Source organism: Eublepharis macularius, chromosome 1, assembly GCF_028583425.1.
Source record: "Eublepharis macularius isolate TG4126 chromosome 1, MPM_Emac_v1.0, whole genome shotgun sequence".
Lineage (NCBI taxonomy): Eukaryota > Metazoa > Chordata > Lepidosauria > Squamata > Eublepharidae > Eublepharis > Eublepharis macularius.
Window position 1 is genome coordinate 226,580,055 of NC_072790.1, and position 19,470 is coordinate 226,599,524.

Consider the following 19,470-nt stretch of genomic DNA (forward strand, 5'->3'; position numbering starts at 1 on the left):
GCTTCTGGTGGCTGTACACCCCCTACCCCTTTTCTCTGGCATTTCAGGTGGTGTCGATGCTCAGACTTCTGCTTTGAGCTATTTCATCATTCCCTGCTTTGGGACACTCATCTCGATTATCTGTTACTTCGTGCTGCCCCACAAGGTGAGGTGAAACCCTTCCCAACTATGAGGGGAGGCAGTTTACCTGGGAGGAAGGGATTTGTGGTCTCGGCCCTAGAAGGGGCATGAGCTATGTAGGCCTGGCCTGGCTGTTTGGGGTCCTTGAGGTGGAAAACCCCTTTCCCCAATTCCAGTAAAATATATATATATATTTCATGTCACTCCAAATTTGCCATTGGAAGGCTTACCTTTGCTGAACAGTAGAGCTAGCTCTGTAGTTTGGCAAGAGATCGTGGTCCAAATGTGAAAGGTTTGGTGCTCTTTTGCAGGTGTGTGCACACACCGGCACGAGTTCTAAAAGAGCCCCACTGCTGAAATCGGAAGCTCTGGCTACACTGTGCGAATCGATGCGTGCAAACTAGTTGTGTTGGCTTGCATTTGCCAAATCGACCTTCATATAGGTCACAGGACAGCCAGGGTGAGGGTGTCCTTCTGCCCCCAAATGTGAGGATTTGGGTTTCTCTATGACTGTAGAGACAGGGACTGGCACTGAAGTGAGACTGGAAAAGATCGTGTGGCTTTCTGCAACTGTGTAGGAGAGGCAATAGGTGTGTTTCTGAAAGGGCAGAACGACAAAGAAACACAACACTGTCTCCTGGTGGCTCAGGAGTCTCTCCATCTCAGCAGCCACCCCATGTCAGGAGATTCAACACATTCTGGAGACTCTCTTGCACTTGAGGCAGCTTTCGGTGGCTGTGCTGAAGCTGACAGGAAGCAATTTTAGTGTGTTTGGGCATTTTATAGCCAGTGAACCTTTTGATTCTCTTGGCTTTACTGCTGCTTACGTCTTTTCCCACTCCTGGACTCCCAGGTTTCCATCCTCTCCCTTTCTCTAAAGAGTGCAAATTAACCCATTTTATGCTCGCTAGAACCCTGCGAGGTGGGTCAGTTTTGTGGCTGAGGAGGAATTTCATTCCTGTTTTCCTGTTCAGAGGACATTGCTGCTGTTACCCTAGGTACCCCCCCCTAACTAGCTGTCAGTTTTAAGATGTGATCAAAAGAATGCACATGATTAAAATCCACTGCCTGCCTGTACCCCACCCACCCCCCACATATGCATGGTTCATGCTGTGTGTGAAATTGATCACCAGATTGTGGAGAGGTGAAGGGGTGAAAGAAAGCATGTGAGCTGGCTGCAGTTGCCTAATTCCTTTTTTTCCCTCCTTGCAGGACTTTGCCCGGCACTACCTGGAGAAGAGACACCAGGAAGTGCCAGATTATGAACTGGAGACTAAGGCTGGGCTTCTTACTCCAGGTAGGCACTCTTAAAGAAAATGGGATCGCCAGACTTTCTTTGAAATGTTCATGGGGGGGCCAGTGTGCACGTTACCTCCATGCAGAAGTCCCTTTCCATTTGTCTGGACTCCGAACAAATATCACAAGATCTCTCTTCCACCAGTAGCCACGGTTGACTTTCCTTTTGCCAATATGCTTTGCCGCTGCATACCGGTCAGTCCCCAGCTGCAGTCCCTAAATTTTTCATTTGTCATTTGTTTAGATTTTATTACAATTTTGGAAATAGAAACAGGCCCCAGAGTTGGCTTGCAGTGATTCCAAGTTGAAAATAGAGTGTCCGGAATATGCATCAAGGAAGACAGATTTAAACATGGACGATTCAGATCCCAGGAATGGATAAGCAGTAACTGCAAAACCAGCCTGGCAGCAATTATTAAATAAAACCAATCCAGCTGGCTAATTGCAAATACCCTTTGCAGTGACAGTGCTTCGTGCAGTGGTGTCAGCCATGCGGGGTTGTCGGTCAGCCTGCCAGTGCAGTGGAGGGGAAGGAATGGGTTTGGGCAGCGTGAATGTTGGAAGCAGGCAGGCTGAAGCCACACAAGAAAGGCACCCAGTTAATATTTCTTAAGTTATCTGGATTCTAGAGCAAGCGAGATGGACCTTAGTGGCTGGACTGAGCATCACGCAGCTCCTACAGGCACCTGAGGAGAGACAGGGGAGGGGGATGTGTCCTTAAAGCCAGCCCTGATCTTAGGAGCACTCTCTGCCCTTGTGTCTCCAGAGGAGGATGCTGTTATTGTGTCTCCAGAGGAGGACACCACTGCTCTGCCACCCAGCTGCCTAGAAGAACCATTACATGTGAGCAATGGAAAGATCTTGGCTCCGGAGCAGGTAGACATCGAGTATTCCCCCAAAGTGATGAACGGGAGCAATGGGACAGGCCTGGCCCCACCGAAAGCATCGGTGGTTGGTGTGCTCCAGAAGGTAGGAATTGAGGGGAACCATTTGGGACATGGTGGGGGACTTGATGCTTCATGGGAGAAGCAGCAGCCTTCTGGGAAGATCAGTTTCTCCTGCTGCAGCTTCTCATTCCTGCTATGACAAGACAATGAGGCGAGGTGACTCAGCAGCGCAGAGAGTTCTGCCATGGTTCCAACCCTTGGCTTGCTCCTCATTGTAGCACCACTGCCGGCTTCCGTTTCCTAGCTGTCTTGATCTGCTGCTTACCGTGCTTGACGTTGGTCTAACTCTGCCTCCCTTTCCTGCCGTATGACTCTGAAGACTTGTGCAGGCAGCTCAGTGGGTAGCAGATCTGGAAAGGCTGAATGCCACTAAGCGAATAGATCCTGCCTGTACTCCGGCTCCCTTGTAGTATGCATTTCCTGTTAGGCAGGAAGTAAGACTGCTGAGAAAAGACCATGGTATCCCCCAGCCACAACTTCCTGTTCATTTTTGAAAGCTGCTGTAACACAGATGGGGAAGTTGCACTACTTGTGTGTTTCTGTTAGTTGCCACCAAAATGGAATCTGTTCCTCAAACGGTATTGGGAGAGGGACCCCTTATTGCAAATATCACAGCTTCTGGTTACGGGGGGGGGGGGGTGGTTCCCTGGGCTTCACTGATTGGATGTAACTCAGCTGAAACTTAAAGTGGATTTTTTCCTGGATTGGTGAAAGTGTGTGTGTGGGGGGGGGGGGAGTCTAAGATGGAGCACGCAGAAACAGAGCAGCGAGAGAGCATTTTGCTTGGGCAGGACTCTTGGTATACTACAGGTGTCTCAGATTTGGTCAGCCTTTGCCTTGGCATACCATTTCACACAGGAGATCAGGGCTTATATCATTTTGAAGGCTCCTCCATAGAAAAACAATTTTCTATACACAAAAGTACCAGTAGCAGTTAGAGAATTGGAGTAGAGTCTGGAAGAGGTGACTTTGTATCCCCGCTCTGCCATGGAAGCTTGCTTGGGAAGCTTTGGGCCCATCACACACACTCACACACTTTCTTTCAGCCTAACACTACCTCACAGGGTGGTCAAGATAAGGAGCATGCAGGAGAGAAGAAGAATGTTGAATCTCTACTGAGAAGAAAAGTGGGGTATAAATAACCTTTTAAAATGTCTGGGTGAGAGCCTTTTTATGAATAATGTTTATATCTTTCCTGCCCAATAAAGACTCCAATGATAATTTTTAAAGAATTACAGTAGAAACAAACAAGAAAAGACTGGGAGAAAGCTTCTGAGAGCAAAGCATATCTTCTCCTTCAGATCTAGGCTACAACGTGCAGGGCCGTTTCCAGATGGCTTACCTTCTGCCGCTCCATGCCGCAACGTCGCGGCTCGTCCTGGGGCAAATGCGAAATATCGCGCGAGTTTTGTGCGACGTTGCGCAAAACTCGCGCGAGAAAACGCGGTATTTCGCGTTTTCCCCGGCACGAGCCGCAACGTTGCAGCATGGAGCGGCAGAAGGTAAGCCATCTGGAAACGGCCCAGGTTAAGAGTCAAAGGACAAGAGACATTTGGCTTAAGCCTCTGGTACATCCAGGCCTCAAGTACTGGTGAGCAGAGGAGAACAAACACAGCCAGATTTTATTCAGCTGCTGCAAGCTACTTTGTAGGGCCTTTCCCATCTCTGTCCCTGCCCTTCTCTTTATTTGCTGATTTTCTGTGTGAAGGACATCATATGGAGGAGCCTAAGATCATGGGAGCCCCTGGCCAAACTATACGAGATGGACATCCCCAGGTTCACCCCCAGGGATACACTGCTATGTTTAAAATGAACTCCTAGCTAGGAATTCTCTTAAATTGCAGTGTGGAGCCTGATTCCAGTTGGGACCACTGAAGTGCGAGGGGGAGGAGGAGATCTTACCTTTTCCCTGTACCATTTTTCCAACCCAAAATGGTGTCTGTGTGTGTGTGGGGGGGTACCCACAGTGCAGTTGCTCACTTTTTAAAATGGTGGCATATCTTTGAGGCAAACCTGGGGACTCTAGTCTCGGTGTAGCGGTTAAGAGTGGCAGGACTCTGGAGAATCGGGTTTGATTCCCCACTCCTCCGCTTGAAGCCTGCTGGGTGACTATGGGTCAGTCACAGCTCTCTCAGAGCTGTCTCAGCGGCACAGGGTGATTGCTGTGAGGATAATAACAACCCACTTTGTAAACTGCTCTAAGAGCCAAAACACACGAGAAGAAATACCTAGATTCTGCACATGTTCTCTTACCTCAAGGTTTGCCGGGATCTGTAGGCGTCCTGGAAGCTTAAAGTTTAGCATTTACAGAGCAGCAGGAAGGGAAATACAGGCGCCTGTATTTCCCTTCCCCTTCCTGCTGCTCTGTAAATGCTAAACTTTAAGCTGCCAAGACACCTACACTTCCCAACAAACCTTGAGGTAAGAGAACAAGTTTAGCATTTACAGAGCAGCAGGAAGCGGAAGGGAAATACAGGCGCCTGTATTTCCCTTCCTGCTGCTCTGTAAATGCTAAACTTTAAGCTTCCAGGACGCCTACAGATCCCGGCAAACCTTGAGGTAAGAGAACACGTGCTGAATCTGGGTATTTCTTCTCATGTGTTTTGGCTCTAAGTGTCGCATTAAGTTGTCCTGAAGGGCAGTATATAAATTGAATGTTGTCGTATAGTTTGGCCCTCTGTCTGCCAAACTGTGGTGCAGGCCAGCCTCTGGCGGACTGCCTCAGTGACATCTGGAACTAACTCTGCCTTCTGTTTTAGATCTGGCAGTTGGCCCTGTGTATTGTCTTGGTCTTCTCTGTCACCCTGTCTGTGTTTCCTGCCATGACCGCCAGTGTGGCCAGCGTATCTGAGAACAAAACCTGGAGTAAGTGACAGGGACCTTTTGAGAGGGGAGGGATGAAGAGGGCTGGTCCAAAGGTCTGCCACCTCAACTCTGCACAGGAAGGAGGTGGTACAGGGGGGCTGAAGAACCAAACATTCTAAGGTTTCCTTTCTCCTTCAATATGTGGCACTTTCCTCTTGCAAGGAAGGGTCTTGGAAACTTGCTCTTATTTTTTTTCCCTTTCCCTATTTCTATACTGCTTTTCCACTTTCATCAAGCTGTGCGGAGATAACTCACAAATACCATCATATGTAAAAAGAAAGTTACGATCGCAATAGCAAATGGCAGAACTGAAAACTGTAAGAAGCTCAGCAGAAACTTAAGAAACTCAGAGGATCTACTCATTTTAGTTATTCATGTTTTCCAAACCACAGTGATCTTAACTGAGGGCCAAACTTGCGATAAAATGGGTATGAGGAAGAGAAAAAGGAGCCCTTCTTCTTATCTTGCTATTCTTGCCACTTCAGGCCCTTTTCTGGGAGAAAATGACCTAAAGCGATAAAAATCGGTGAGGTAAAGAGGGAGGGAATAGGAACTGGGCCAAGGAGAAATGTTCCTGAGGCAACAGAAAGGAGGACAGGGATGTATGCAAATAAATATAAATATATATATATTGCATAAATATATCCAAGTTGCACAATCTAGCATGCCTAGGTATTAACACAGAGAAGACACTGGGCCAGTAGCCTCTGACAGACTTCTTCTCTGCGAGTTGGGCCAAGCTACATATTACATTTCCTAGCAAGTCTGGTCTGTGTGGGGGTGGGGGGAGTTATTTGCCCCACTTTGCAGTTGTACGTGCAATATCCCATGCATGTGCAGCTCCAAAATAAGGCAAATATTCCCCTCCCTGACCAGACTTAACACATAATTTGACCCTTTGCAATGTCCGTATTCATACCATTCCCACAGCAGTCGTGTTTGCTGGGAGAAGAATGACTCTTTTCTAGTGATTGCCTCTACCTCTATAATGCTAGTAGGGACCAGCAGTTTCCTGCACCAATAGGAGTAATTGTTTGGGCTGATCCCGACTCCTCCTGGGAGAGGGATATTCCCTCTCTGAGTGAGTCAGTTCTGCAATCGAGATTTGGATGGCAGTTTCATAAAGGGATTGTATTTCAATCTCCTATTTGAATTACAAACCTGTTTTTCTCCCCTCCCCCAGGCAAGTTCTTCACTCCGGTCTGCTGCTTCCTTCTGTTTAACGTCATGGACTGGCTAGGCCGTAGTGCCACCTCTTATTTCCTCTGGGTAAGTGATGAAGCAGTGGCAAATGAAGAGGGGAACAGGGCTATGGTTCTCCTAGCAGAGTTCCCTTCTGTGCTGGAATAAGCAGTAGAGCCAACAGCTTGCAAGAATTCCAGAGAGGAAGCTGATTAGTTTGTTGTAGCAGAAACCCCAAAGTATCTTGGGGTACCTTTCTAAAACGTATTGTGGAAGACGCTTATGTGGGCTGCGACCTATTTTGACACACATACTTAAACAGTCAGCAGAGGCTTATGTGGACTAGATCCCATTTTCCCCCACAAATGGGTACAGAGGGGGGAAATGTGATATGTAAATAAAAGGGCTCAAAAGGCCATGAAATAAAGGTCAGGGATATTGGGGCACCTGATCACAAATACAGCATTATAGGAATAACGTCTTCCCTGCTGGGGGGCAGGAGAGGAGGTAAGAAGCTGGAAAACTGGGCTTTAAATGTAAGCAAGGGTTTCAGGTGGGTAGCCGAGTTTAAGATTTGGGTCCAGTAGCACCTTAATGGCCAACTGGATTTCCAGGGTATGAGTTTTTGAGAGCCAGAATACCCTTCATCAAGGGTTTGTTAATTTAAATCTGATAGATTAACCCAAGTTTATTTCACAAACCGTGGTTTATCAGGATGTGATAAAGTCTGAAAATAGCTGCACCTGTTTGGCGTGGTTAAATGACGGCAATGAAGGGGGCGAGTGAAGGCACTGCTAGGAGAGTGTCTGCACTGGGGCAATTACTCTTTGGCAGGTTGTTTGGCTGCTTGTACTTTCGATTCAAAGGTGAATTGTGGCAGCAGGTGCTTGGTAGACAGGAGTAATCTACACAGAGTGTTTTTGCCCTCATTAGCCTGAGAAGAGCTTGCCCTTGCTCCCTGTTGCAGTGGGGCTCCGCCTGCTGCTCGTCCCACTCCTCCTGCTGTGCAACATCCCTCAACGCTCTTACCTGCCTGTGCTTTTCCACCAAGACGCCTGGTTCGTTCTCTTCATGGTGGTTTTCTCGCTTTCCAACGGCTACTTCGTCTCCCTTACCATGTGCCTGGCGCCAAAGTGAGTGAAAAATTGAAAAGAATTGAAATTGCAGATGGGTGCCACCTGCAGTGGTTAATTTTTTCCTTTTAAAAAAGTGCTATTTATTTATTTATTTATTTAATTTTATTAGATTTATACCCCACCCTCCCCACAGATGGGCTCAGGGCGGCTAGGTTGTGTGTACCTACTTGGGAGGGCTGGACAGATTGTAGTTACTTGGTAGGGAGGGAAAGGCACTCTGCCATATACTCAGAGGTACTGATTTGTCTGTCTGTATTAAATTTGTAGTCTACTCAGTCCCAAAGGTCCCCAGATGCATTGTTATAGCAACAGTATATTAACCTGCAGAACAGCTTCAGTCTATTGCAGTTCACAACAGGGTGGGTGGCAGAAACTAAATGAATAGCATTAGTTGACTTGCAGCTGGTATCTTGCAAAGCTTCATGCACAGAGTAACTGAGCTCTGGCAAAATGATCTGATCGATCAGCTCCAGGACACATTTTGAGGGGGAACACGCAGGAACACAGTTCTGGCAGTTCCCCAAAGAGATCACACGTCAGGTGGCCCTGCCCACCTGACTCTCAAACATTTTGGGCCCATTTCGGCCTGGATTGGGGCCGAAACAGCCCAGATCGGGCCTCTGAAACTCAGCAGCGGCACAATCCTGACAACTTTGGGGCCCTTTTTGGCCATTTTCAGTCCCTTTTTGCCATTTTGGGCCCAGTTTCGGCGCTGAATGACCAGGATTGGATCCAAAAAAGTCAGGGAAGGTGATGTAAGGGGGTGTGGCAGATGCAAATCAGTTATGCTAATGGCACACATCTGGTGATGGCAAGGGGTGTGGCATATGCTAATGAGGTATGCTAATGAGTTCCTCTAGCTCTTTTTCTACGAAATGACCCCAGTTCTAACAACATTCATCCCACACCGCAGAAATTGTAATAAGCACTTCTAAGACAGGCTTGTAAAGTGGTTAGAGTGTCAGACTAGGATATGGGAGACCCAGGTTCAAATTGCTGCTCTACCTTGAATGTTTGCTAAGAGACCTTAGGCATGTTACACACGCTCAGACTAACCTGGTTGTTCTGAAGATAAAATGCAATAGAGGAGAATGGTGTAAGGCGCTTTGAGTCCCCATTGGGGAGAAAAGTAGAATATAAATGAAGTAAATAAAATCTTTCTGTCCTCACTGCCCCTTTCAGTGATAGATAAGGTAAACACTGGGGGAGACTGATTTGTTTGAGACCAGTTCAGTGGCTGTGTGACTTTTATGTGAGGCCTTGGAATTAGGTCTATCCAGGGCTTTTTTTCAGCAGGAACGTGGTGGAACGGAGTTCCGGCACCTCTTGAAAATGGTCACATGGCCAGTGGCCCCGCCCCCTTAATCTCCAGACAGAGGGGCGTTCAGATTGCCCTCCGCACTGCAGCGCGGAGGGCAATCTAAACGCCCCTCTGTCTGGAGATCAGGGGGCGGGGCCACTGGCCTTGTGACCGTTTTCTCCAAGGGCGATTTAAACTTTTAAAAACTTCCCCCTTGTTCCAGCTGACACAAAGTGGCGTCATTGTGCGGTCCTGAGTTCCACCACCTCTTTTCCGCAAACAAAAGCCCTGGGTCTATCAATTAAACAACGCTAATACTTGAAAAAATCAGCAAATTGGATGTTGGTTCTGATATTAGTTCTGCCCCCTCCTCTCCTGTTTCAGACCAGTTGTCCACTTGATTAATTTAAGAAAGGACTAGTCTACTGTGCATTTGCGAAGTGTTATTTGTTAATGTTTGGTTATTAAGGTTTAGTTATTCCAGAGTGGTTTAGCAGTCAGCGTATCAGACTAGAGGATCTGGGGAGACCCAGGTTTGACTCATCGCCTGCCATAAAGCTTATGGGATGACTTTGGGCCAGTCACTACCTCAATCTAAACTACCTCATAGTTGTTGTGAGGATAAAATAGAGGAGGGGAGAGAACTATGTATGCAGCCTTTGGAGGAAGGGTGGGGAAAGAATGGACTAAGTAAAGTACTTAAGAGTGTACATGCTCAAAATGTCTTTTCATTTGGTACTGTCTGTTCAACCAGCAGTGCCCACCTCAGGTTCAAGCAGAGATCTTTCTTTCCCATTCATGCCACCTGATGTCTTTTTTTAACTGAGTGTGTCAGGGCAAAACCTTAAGCCTTCTGCAGGCAAGGCTTGTGCTCTGCCACTGAGCTATGGCCTCTCTCCCCAGACAAAAAATACAGCATAATAAAACTAAACCGTGATTTAAATGCTGAGCTGCGAAATAAAACATTTGCCGTCTAATGAATAAAGATGGTTCAACTTGGTGTTGAAAGCACTACAGAAGATGTAACTAGGTGGGCCTGGGAGTGGGGGGAGGTCTGTAAATATGGCATCACCATGAAAACAGTTAACACTCCTGCTTGGAGAACTAATTTTATTAGGCACAGGAAACTTAACTGCCTTATACTGAGCCATAGACCAATGGTTTATCAAGGTCAGTATAGTCTACTCTGGGCAGTGGTTCTCCAGGACACTGAACAGAAATTTTTCACGTCATGTAAAAGACTGAACCTGAGACCATCTGCATTCAAAGCTGCCACTGAACCACAGCCCATCTCCTAAGGAGAGTGCATAGTAGTTAAAGACACAAGCACTGATCAGTGGAGTCCTAAATCTTGGCTCCCCCTAGCCTCTGTGGTGGTTCCTATAGGCCTAGATTACAGGGTACTTGTAAGGGTTATTGAAATGAAGCACATGGCACACACTGAAAACAAGTGCTGTGTAACTGTTCAGTGATATTAATGACATTTTTTGGACTCCGAGTTCCTATTGGGAAGGTGTCCCAGTTTGTTTTGGCCACCTGTATCCCACTCCACTAAAGGCCCCAAAGGCTTCTATAACAACATATTTAGAAGCAATATAACATCAATAATAATGAAAGCCCGAAACTGGCTAGTGCATAAAAATATGCCACACAGTAGCATTAAAAATTACCTTAGAACACATGGCATTAAAGTGAAGCTTACATTAAACATATGTATAACACATTATAAAATAACATATACAGACACACACACGTTATTTTTAGTAACTTTCATTTGATTTCTGCTTCAGCACTGATTGCTTTTCCAGTGTTGGATGAGACCTGTGAGACTAATGACTTCTCTTTCTTTCTCTTTCCTCAGACAGGTGAAGCCACATGAGAGTGAGTTGGCAGGTGCCATTATGACTTTCTTCCTGGCCTTGGGGCTGTCGTGCGGAGCAGGGTTGTCGTTCATTCTGAGAGCCTTGCTTTGAGGGCTGCCATCCCGTCACAACATGGCATTTCTTCATCCTGAAGGCTCTGGGAGGGGCTGGTAGCTCTCTTCGTCTCCGCCAGTTATGCTCCAGGCTCCTGTTTACGGCAGCTAATGTTTTTCGAGACGGGCAACTCAACAGTCTTCCAAAAAAGGGAAATGTATGTTTAGTGGAGGGACTTTACCCAGTCACCTTGTTATCCCAGAGGCCTGAATGTATTTTCTGACAGAGCCCTGGATTTTTCAGACAGGTGAAGGGGGGGTGATTTTCTCAGGGAAGAAGGTGGCTGAGGCTACTCCTTTTTGTGTGAGACTGGGAGACTTTGTAAGAAATATCCCTATCTGGGACTTTTGCTTTCCAGCTTAGGAAGTATTGTTGTCTAATGCACAAACTGCTATGTGAAATGCAATGTTTAAGGATGACTCTGAGCAGGGAAGGAGTAACGATGTATATGATAAAGTCAGTATTAAAACAAGGGATAGAGATGACACTCCTTTCTTCCTAAAGACTGCCTTCTGTGGCATCCCAAAATCTCACCCTTCTTTTTTGTTTGTTTCTGGTTTTGTTTCTGAGCCTTTGTATAGTTATAAACTCTTTGATTATAACCACAGGTCTAGAAACTTAACCTGCTTGAATGAAAGCAAATTGTCTTCAAGACAAGGGAAATTATATGGCAGCTTTTTCCAGTTGCAGACAAATGAATGAGCAATGAAGTGCCCTTGGGCTCCTAATATAACTTTCCTCATTGAGGCTTGAACTGGTGGAAGTCATAAGCTGTAGGATATATTCAGGGTTTATTTAGATGGTGAGAGTGAAGTCTTGGCTCAAAAAGAGGTCTAGAATTGGCAAGAGATAGCATCTTGCTTTAAAGTATAAATATCAAGTTATGGTGTCCCATAAAAGGTTCATAACATAGAAACATGCTGTGCCTGTTTTGGTTTCTCCAGAGGGGTAGCCATGTCAGTCTGTTGTAGCAGAATAAGACTGGAGTCCCGTGACTAACAAATTTTATTCCAGAGTGAGCTTTTGAGTGTTGAAGTATCTGAAGTGAGCTCTGATGCATGAAAGCTCACCTGGAGTAAAAGTTAGCCTTCTAAGGTGTTTAGAAGTTAGCCTTCTGTTAGCCTTCTGTTTTGTTTTGATTTAGACAGGGGCTCGGTAACTAGTGGCCCAGACCATAATATTTTTCAGTACCTGCTTTTGATTTATTACTTCTTATAGCCATGTCTCTGCCCCCCACCCTTGTTCTCTGGGAAGAACTATGAAAGCTCTTTTGTTAACATGAAGCTACACAACAATGTGAATAGGTTTTAAATCAGTTCGTGCAGAGCACTGAATGAACAGGCTGGCTTTGGAAAGATGCAGGCATCGGAGTTCCCTTATATGGAATCAGAATGGCCCATCTGTCTCTTGCCCTTTTGACTTGGACTGGCAGCAGCTGATCAGAGTCCCAACTGTGCAGTCTGAAATTCTTTTAATTGGAGGCTGAACTTGAGGCTTTCTGTTTGCAAAGTAGGTCAAGTGGTCTGTAACTTGGCTCACAGACCTTTCCAAGTCTGCAGCTATAATAGAAGAGGCCAGATCCATGAAAGGACAAACCCCTGGTTTCATTGGGTTACTGAGGCCATGTCTGATATGGGTGGCAGCTCCAGGTTGGGAAATTCCAGGAGATTTTCAGGGTGGAGCCTGGGCAGTGGAGGGACCTCAGCAGGCTATAATACCATACAGTTCATCCTCCAAAGCAGCCATTTTCTCTAGGGGATCTGATCTCTGTGGCCTGGAGACCAGTAGTAATTCTGGGAGATCTCCAGCCACCACTGGAGGATGGCAACCCTAGGTAGCAGGCAATGCTTAGTCTGATACTGTATTCTGCCCTGACCTGGATGTCTGAGGCTATCATGATCTCATTAAGAGTTTGGCTGCTAAGCAGAGTCAGCCCTGATTAGTACTTCGATGGGAGACCACCAAGGAAAACCAGGGTTGCTACACAGAGGAAGGCAATAGCAAACCACCTCTGAATGTCTCTTAAAAAAGCCGTATTTGCCACTTTAAATGACCTGGCCCTTGAGCAGCTGGCTGCAGAAGTGTGTAGTCTCTCTGATATAAAATGATCCCTGTTTTAGACAAAAGCTGTAGGAGCTGCTTAAGATGCTGTCCTGAGCATCCTTTTGTGAGAGCAAATCCCACTGAAATAAGGGCCTGTCCACACATTGTGTGACAACAAACCCAGGTCTGCGACTGAATCTCAAGGACCTAACTGCACAGTGCATATGGTTTCCTGTTGAAATGTCAGATTCTCAGTCATGTTGGAACATGATTTAGATCAGGACTGCAGCACTTGAAAGGAAGGGCCTTTCCTCTTCCCCATACCATTTCCCTGACCTGAAATGCCCCTGGGGACCAAGGTTTTCCCGCTGGGGAAAAGTATGTAAATCAGTGGGTCACCCATGTCCTGTTGATAGGAATCCTCAATGGATGTCTTCTTGATGGGACCTGGAGCAGACCCATAAACAATGTAATATATAATTAGGCCCTTTGCAATTCTTGGGCTCCGATGGATGGGCCTGTATAATTCCTGCCTGTCTACTTCACCAGTTTGATCTGAAAAGTCGTAAAGAACCAGCCCTTAATGAGTTCTGCTTCTGAGTAGAGATGCTCAGGTTTGCCTTATGATTTAAATAACTTCATGGCCTCTTTCTGTGGAGTCCGCACAACTGCTCATGCCTTGATTTTTGCAAAACCAGGAACTTTTTTGCAAAAAGAGACAAGAGATATCTGCAGGATTTGCTTGTTGTGATTCTTCCCCTGGACCACAAAATAAAATACACTCCTACACAATTTTGTTTTCATAGGATTAGTTAAGCAATCAAGTCCTACAGAAAGTTTCTGACTTGCCCATATTTCATTGTAAACAGATTTGCCTTTAGATAACTCATTGGTTTTAATTCTACTTTTATGAATGATAGAAGAGCAATTGTGAAAATATTATTTTAAATTAAGGTATTTTACTGTTTGCAGCATTTGTACTTTGTGGAACAACTTCTTTTTCAATCTTTTTGTATCAGAACCTGACTGGGGGTGGGGGTGGGGAGCAATCCTAGAAGAGCCCTAAGGGTGGTAAAACAGGACATCTTCTAAACTACGTTTGTGTTCATCCTTTTTTTAAAAAATTGCTGCATGTATAATGTGAAACAACTGTAAGAGGTTTGTTAGCTTATTTTTGCCATTCAATAAAGTGTTTGTTGTTTTTTTTAGAAAAAATAAACTTTTTTCTTCCTGCTACATTAGCAACTTAAGACTTTGCTCAAGAAGAAAAGTATAGTTAACATTTATATGGCATGCTTCTATCAATAAGGCAGGCAAAGATCTCTAAAAATATAAATCACCTGAGAGAGAGAGAGAGACTAGCCAATACAAAGGAAAAGGTCATTTACAAAACTAAACAAAACTCCCTAATTACAAAGGTTGAGTGAAGAGGTAGGACAGTGTTTGGCCAGCACTTAACAAGTTAACAGACAAGATGCCAGGGAAACATTCCTTCTGTGTTGTGTAACTACAAAAATACCCACTCTCTGGAAATACCTGCTTTACTTGGGAGGAAGGTCTCCTATGAAGATCTCAGCTCTGGAGTGTGGGTTCTTTGAGAGAAGATTTCCAGACCCTATAGTTCAAAACTGGCTCTTTGAATTGTAGCCTGGCAGTATTTCATTTGGAAGCTATTTCTATCTTTGATGCTTACTGCATCAAGTCCTTAACAAAGTGCTGTCTGTATTCTGGACCTGCTGAAATGTTCAAACACTTTCCTAGGGCAATCCCTTTTATAACATATGTGCTATGGTGGGGGAGCTGAGCCTGGCTGTCAGTGAGCTGTGGGCAATTGTGGGACAACTGTCCTTTTCCCCGAAGGGACATAGGATGGCACACGAATGGATCCAAGCTTTTAGCTGAAGGCACCACTTGGGCATCCATAAACAATCTAGGACCTAACAAAATCTCCAAGCTCTTAGAAGTGTTTCCCTTCTCAGAATACTCCATCTCCAATTAGAGGGAATTTGGAAAGCTGAATGGGAGCGTCACCCAGTTCTCATGCAAGAATCTCCACTGGGAGGAAGCTGAGTCAGATGTGCAGTCAGTCTAGATTGGCATCCAGCTTCTAACTTCCATGTTCAATGTCTCCGAAAGCAAAGCATGGCATGATGACAATGTCTCTCCACACTTCTGTCCACAAGATCTGGTAGTGCAATTTATTCTGTCTTTATATGGAAGTTTCTTAGTTCTGACCCCGGCACCTTCTCCCCCCCTCCCCATGAATGTCTTTTTGGAGGAAAAAGCACTGGGAACCTCTCCTGTTTACCAATTGCTCTTGAGCAAGTTTCCCAGAAGTGCAGCAACAATGTACCCTTGAACGGCACCAAGACCTGGAGAGCAAGAGCTTATCCACACTATAAACGTAGATCTAGATTAGGCCAGTTAGTTCTCATAGCTTTTCCCTTGGAGGCGGATGGCATCACAAAACACAATGCTCCCCCTGCCTACAGAAAACTACAATTCCCAGGGTTCTTCGGGAGGAAATGAGTGGGACCGAGGAGGAAATCAAATTAGTGTTCACAAACTGATGGTGGCCTACTTTATGAGGCTGTCGTGTTTTGAGCACTCTCAAAGCACTATATAAGCGCAAAATCATTATAACTCATAATAAGAAAACCCAAGTACAGTAATTAAAACAAGAGGAAAATATTTGTATAACTCACGCTGAGACTCTTTTTTGTTGGAATGGGATTCAGTTTATTTCTCTTACAGTCTTAAACATTATAACGTCCGTCATGGATTTATAGGGATGTTCCGAGCAGGCGCTTGCACAGTTTTTATGCGCTGTATTTATTACCTTGCGCTCTGGGGCATAAAAAATGTGACTATTAAGGAGAGCGGTGCGACATCATTTGCAAAAAACAGTACCTGTGGGGCATATGTCTGTCCTTCCCTGCGGCCCTTAGAACCACCTGGAGACTTGCGGGGCCTCGATGAATTTCCTTGGGGCTCCACCGCGATCTCCCCTTTGTGGGAGACATCCCTCCAAGCTGTTTCAGCTGGGACTTCCTTCTCTGTTTCTCCATCTGTGCAAACATGTAGCGACTTCCTCTTACAATGCACGGAAGCGTAGAAGCGAAGTTAGGGGATTGCCTTCTTTCGGTCCTGTGAAAATATAATATGACTTCCCTTTGCTCAAAAGGAGTGCGACGAGGATGGGATTCGAACCCACGCGTGCAGAGCACAATGGATTAGCAGTCCATCGCCTTAACCACTCGGCCACCTCGTCCTACAAGAGCAAATCTTTTCTTTTACCTGGTCTATACTTACTCTCCTATTTGGTGGGAGGAAATTCTTGCACTTTCCCCCTTCCTCCAATGACCTCTAGTTTCCCCTAACGCACTGCTCCCCCCTCACGTTTTCTACAAACGCCGTCAATGGTCAAAAAGCAAAGCATCGAAATGAAAAGGAAAAAAAGCTGGGCGGGAACTTCAGCACCTGAAACATGTTTTGCTTTACGCGATTCCGTGGGGTCCGTATGTGCGGAGCAGCTGTGCAGAAGGGGGCGGGGGCAGTGAAAAGCTATGGGGGTCTCAGACTGGGTTGTCCTCCCCTTTGCAATGCATCCTCCTCCTGAGTAGAGGGCGCTGGAGAAAGACGCCCTCCCCAGCGGATCTTCTACCAAGGCTCGCAGATCTTCAGAAGGAAGAAAGGAGATGATGAGCAGCTGCTCGCCGATGCCTTGACCTGTTTTTGCACCTTCTTTCCGAGCTAGATTTTATGCAGCGTTGCATCCTCTGCAGGGTGCACTCCATGCAGCTTTGCAAAGGAAAGGAAGGTAAGGAGCCACAGCTGATGGGCCAGGTTTGAGACTCCTCCTCCGCACCCAAACACTCCCCTTTGCCCATGCAGTGCTCATGCTTCCAGGTGCTGGTGGTGGCGCTGGCACTTGTGGCTGGCTTGCAGTTGCTCTATTTGGCCTTGTTATCAGGACTGCATGGACAGGATCAACGGTCCCGCTATGCAGAGCTTTTCCAAGGGCGCCGGTCCCTGCCCAGCGATGGGCACAAGGAGAGGCTCAAGCAGGTGTTGGCCAGCGGTGGCAGCCTGGATGCCAGCAGGCAGTACCGCATCTACCAGGACATGTTACGTGGTACTTGGGATGGTGAGCACAGCCAAGATGTGGTGCTGGTCACCCACACCAGCCTCAGCAATTTGCATCACACTCAGCAACTAGTCGAACGCTGGAGAGGCCCGCTGTCAGTGGCCCTCTTTGCTCCAGGCTCCGCCGAAGTCCGCCTCGCCACAGTGATGGTTTATGCACTAGCAGCCCTATGTGCACCAATCCGCCAGCTCGTTCGCCTCCATCTAGTGTGCCACGCCGATCAAGTCGCTGCCTTCCCTGAGCTGGAGGATCATGATGAATTTGCCAGGCTCCAAGCCTGTGGAGATGTCTTCACCAAGCTGGCACGGGTCGGGGCTGGGCATCGTAATTATGCCATGGATGTTGTTAATGCTTCCTATCCCAATAACTTACTACGTAATGTGGCTCGGAGGGCAGTTGGTGGGCATTGGATGCTGGTGGTAGATGTGGACATGGTGCCCAGCGAGGGGTTACGGGAGGCCTTTCAGGCATTGCCCAGAGTTGCTGATGAGGGGACTCCAGGGGTTCTTGTTGTGCCGGCTTTTGAGATCCGTCATACTCGCCGCATCCCTGGCACCAAAATGGAACTACTGCAACTGTACCAAGTGGGAGAGATCCGGCCTTTCTATGAAGAGCTGTGCCCTCGATGCCAGGCACCCACCAACTATTCCCATTGGCTGAACCTTCCAGTGGGCGGCCCCCTACAAGTGGCTTATGAAGTAGACTGGAGGGACCCGTGGGAACCCTTTTATATCGGTGCTAGTTCTGTGCCCCCCTATGATGAACGTTTCAAGCAGTATGGCTTCAACCGCATCAGCCAGGTATCTACCCCAGTAGTCATCTTGGTGAAATGGCTAAATGTAGTTTTGGGGTTGGGATGTGGGGAAGCTTAATTTGAGCCAGGTCTGGAGGGAAGGGGGATCCTTATATGAACAGTGCAGAGGTATGCTTCTTAAGCTTTTTAGAGCATGTGTGGGTTATTCATGCAGGTTCTAGATTATGGGAGATCCTGTATCTTCTGCTGCTGTTACATGTTCTTTTCCTCCAGGCTTGTGAGCTCCATGTGGCTGGGTACCGTTTCTTAGTGCTCAGCAATGCATTTCTGGTGCACAAGGGCTTCAAGGTTGCCAGTGAATTCCATGCACAAAAGGATGCCGAGAACCAGCGCAACAAGGTGCTCTTTCGACAATTCAAGCAGGAACTCAAGATCAGATACCCCACCTCACCAAGGCGGTGCTGACTTTGTGGGGAGGGGGAGGTTATGCTGAGTCTGTTTTGGACCCTGATGCTAATTGCACACTGCCTCGACAGAAATGTCCAACTCAGGATGCTGATGCTACCTATCAGTGTTTATCTGGAGAACCACTTCTGTGCCAGTTGGAGGGAGGGGGCATAGCTGCCCGCCTGTCCACTTTCTCCAATGATGTTTGTTGCTGCTAAAATATTATCAGTGCTTTATTTTGGAGAGTCTGTGCCTGCACACATACACATACCCTGACCTTTCCACCCATAAAGATCTTGGTTTGTCTGGCAGGAGAATATCTTGGCTGACTTTTTGCAGGGTCTGTTCACCCTGACTTTGCAGTGCAAGAGTAAATCAGAACTGAAACCTGACAGTCCAGATTATATCCATCTATGCAGCTATGCCGGTCTAAACCTATTGAAATCAGTCACCTTAAACTGACATTACTTTTTCATAGGGTTGTACTGCGAGTTAACTCCAGACAAGACTAACAATTCTTATAGTGCAACCCTAAGCAGAGTTACTCCATTGATTTCAAGGGGCTTTGATGGGAATAACTCCATTTATGATTACACTGTAAGTTCACCTTTCAGTGAGTTCATTCTGGAATGAACAACTGCAGGATTGTTTCAGGTGTGTGGTCGCTGTTTTACACAGAGAAACACGTTGATTTGTGAAATAGCCAACACTGGCTAATTCACTCTGGGATTCCTAATTCCTTGGAACAAGAAACATAAGCTAATAGCCTCTGGAACTTGATTGTGTGAACAAACTCCAGGCCCCACATTTTCCACTTGCTGTTTTTAACAAACATTTGATCCTTCCTTTCTGTCAGTTTATTTTCCCCTGGTTGGCATCCTCTATAAATGTTTTATGATGCTTAAGGGGTGTGGGGGCAGGTCACAGAGCTTTGGGTCTTAGTGCTGGAGAGTGACTTGGAGTAGAAAGCTGAAACACAATCCCAGATTCTTGATTTTTGTCCCTGACATTGCTTTTCAAGTTGGTAGCTTCTTTTTCTGTGTAATGTAGTGCTATACTTCCTGGGGCTGGAAGTGGGGAAGGGATAATTTATTTCCACTGCAATTTGCAAACAAATTAAACTGAAGAATTTGGAGTTAAAATGCTTTATTTCTGTTAAATTTATGCCAAGTGTTAGAGCATAAGTAGTCTGGGGATAGCTGTCAGTGGTGGGGATATACTATTTAATGAAAGAGATACTATTTAATGTCCACACTT

At 46.3% G+C, this 19,470-nt stretch overlaps 2 protein-coding genes and 1 non-coding gene across 4 annotated transcripts in view; 2 read left to right on the forward strand and 1 right to left on the reverse strand.

Annotated features, from left to right (window-relative positions):
* The window catches only part of SLC29A2 (solute carrier family 29 member 2), a 29,399-nt gene extending 16,323 nt beyond the window's left edge, over nucleotides 1–13,076 (forward strand). For both annotated transcript variants that reach the window (XM_054990192.1, XM_054990199.1), the window contains exons 7-13: nucleotides 48–145; nucleotides 1,333–1,417; nucleotides 2,183–2,385; nucleotides 5,123–5,228; nucleotides 6,412–6,497; nucleotides 7,344–7,543; nucleotides 10,708–13,076. In XM_054990192.1, coding sequence (XP_054846167.1) covers nucleotides 48–145; nucleotides 1,333–1,417; nucleotides 2,183–2,385; nucleotides 5,123–5,228; nucleotides 6,412–6,497; nucleotides 7,344–7,543; nucleotides 10,708–10,819 — 890 coding nt within the window. In that variant the 3' untranslated portion in view covers nucleotides 10,820–13,076. The remainder of the gene's footprint in view (nucleotides 1–47; nucleotides 146–1,332; nucleotides 1,418–2,182; nucleotides 2,386–5,122; nucleotides 5,229–6,411; nucleotides 6,498–7,343; nucleotides 7,544–10,707) is intronic.
* A 2,978-nt stretch (nucleotides 13,077–16,054) lies between these two features.
* TRNAS-GCU (transfer RNA serine (anticodon GCU)) lies at nucleotides 16,055–16,136 on the reverse strand. The gene has a single exon. It is a non-coding gene; the product is annotated as a tRNA-Ser (tRNA).
* A 413-nt stretch (nucleotides 16,137–16,549) lies between these two features.
* B4GAT1 (beta-1,4-glucuronyltransferase 1) lies at nucleotides 16,550–19,355 on the forward strand. The gene is made up of 2 exons (XM_054986188.1): nucleotides 16,550–17,812; nucleotides 18,040–19,355. Exons 1-2 carry the CDS (start codon nucleotides 16,754–16,756, stop codon nucleotides 18,229–18,231), a joined length of 1,251 nt encoding a protein of 416 aa, XP_054842163.1. The 5' UTR covers nucleotides 16,550–16,753; the 3' UTR covers nucleotides 18,232–19,355.
* Nucleotides 19,356–19,470: the final 115 nt, after the last annotated feature.

Bases quoted from the DNA above. Each gene is read 5' to 3' on its own strand.
- B4GAT1 (XM_054986188.1), top strand. From the start codon at position 16,754: ATGCAGTGCTCATGCTTCCAGGTGCTGGTGGTGGCGCTGGCACTTGTG. The intron at 17,813-18,039 runs GTATCTACCCCA...CTTTTCCTCCAG, and splicing joins GCTTCAACCGCATCAGCCAG to GCTTGTGAGCTCCATGTGGC.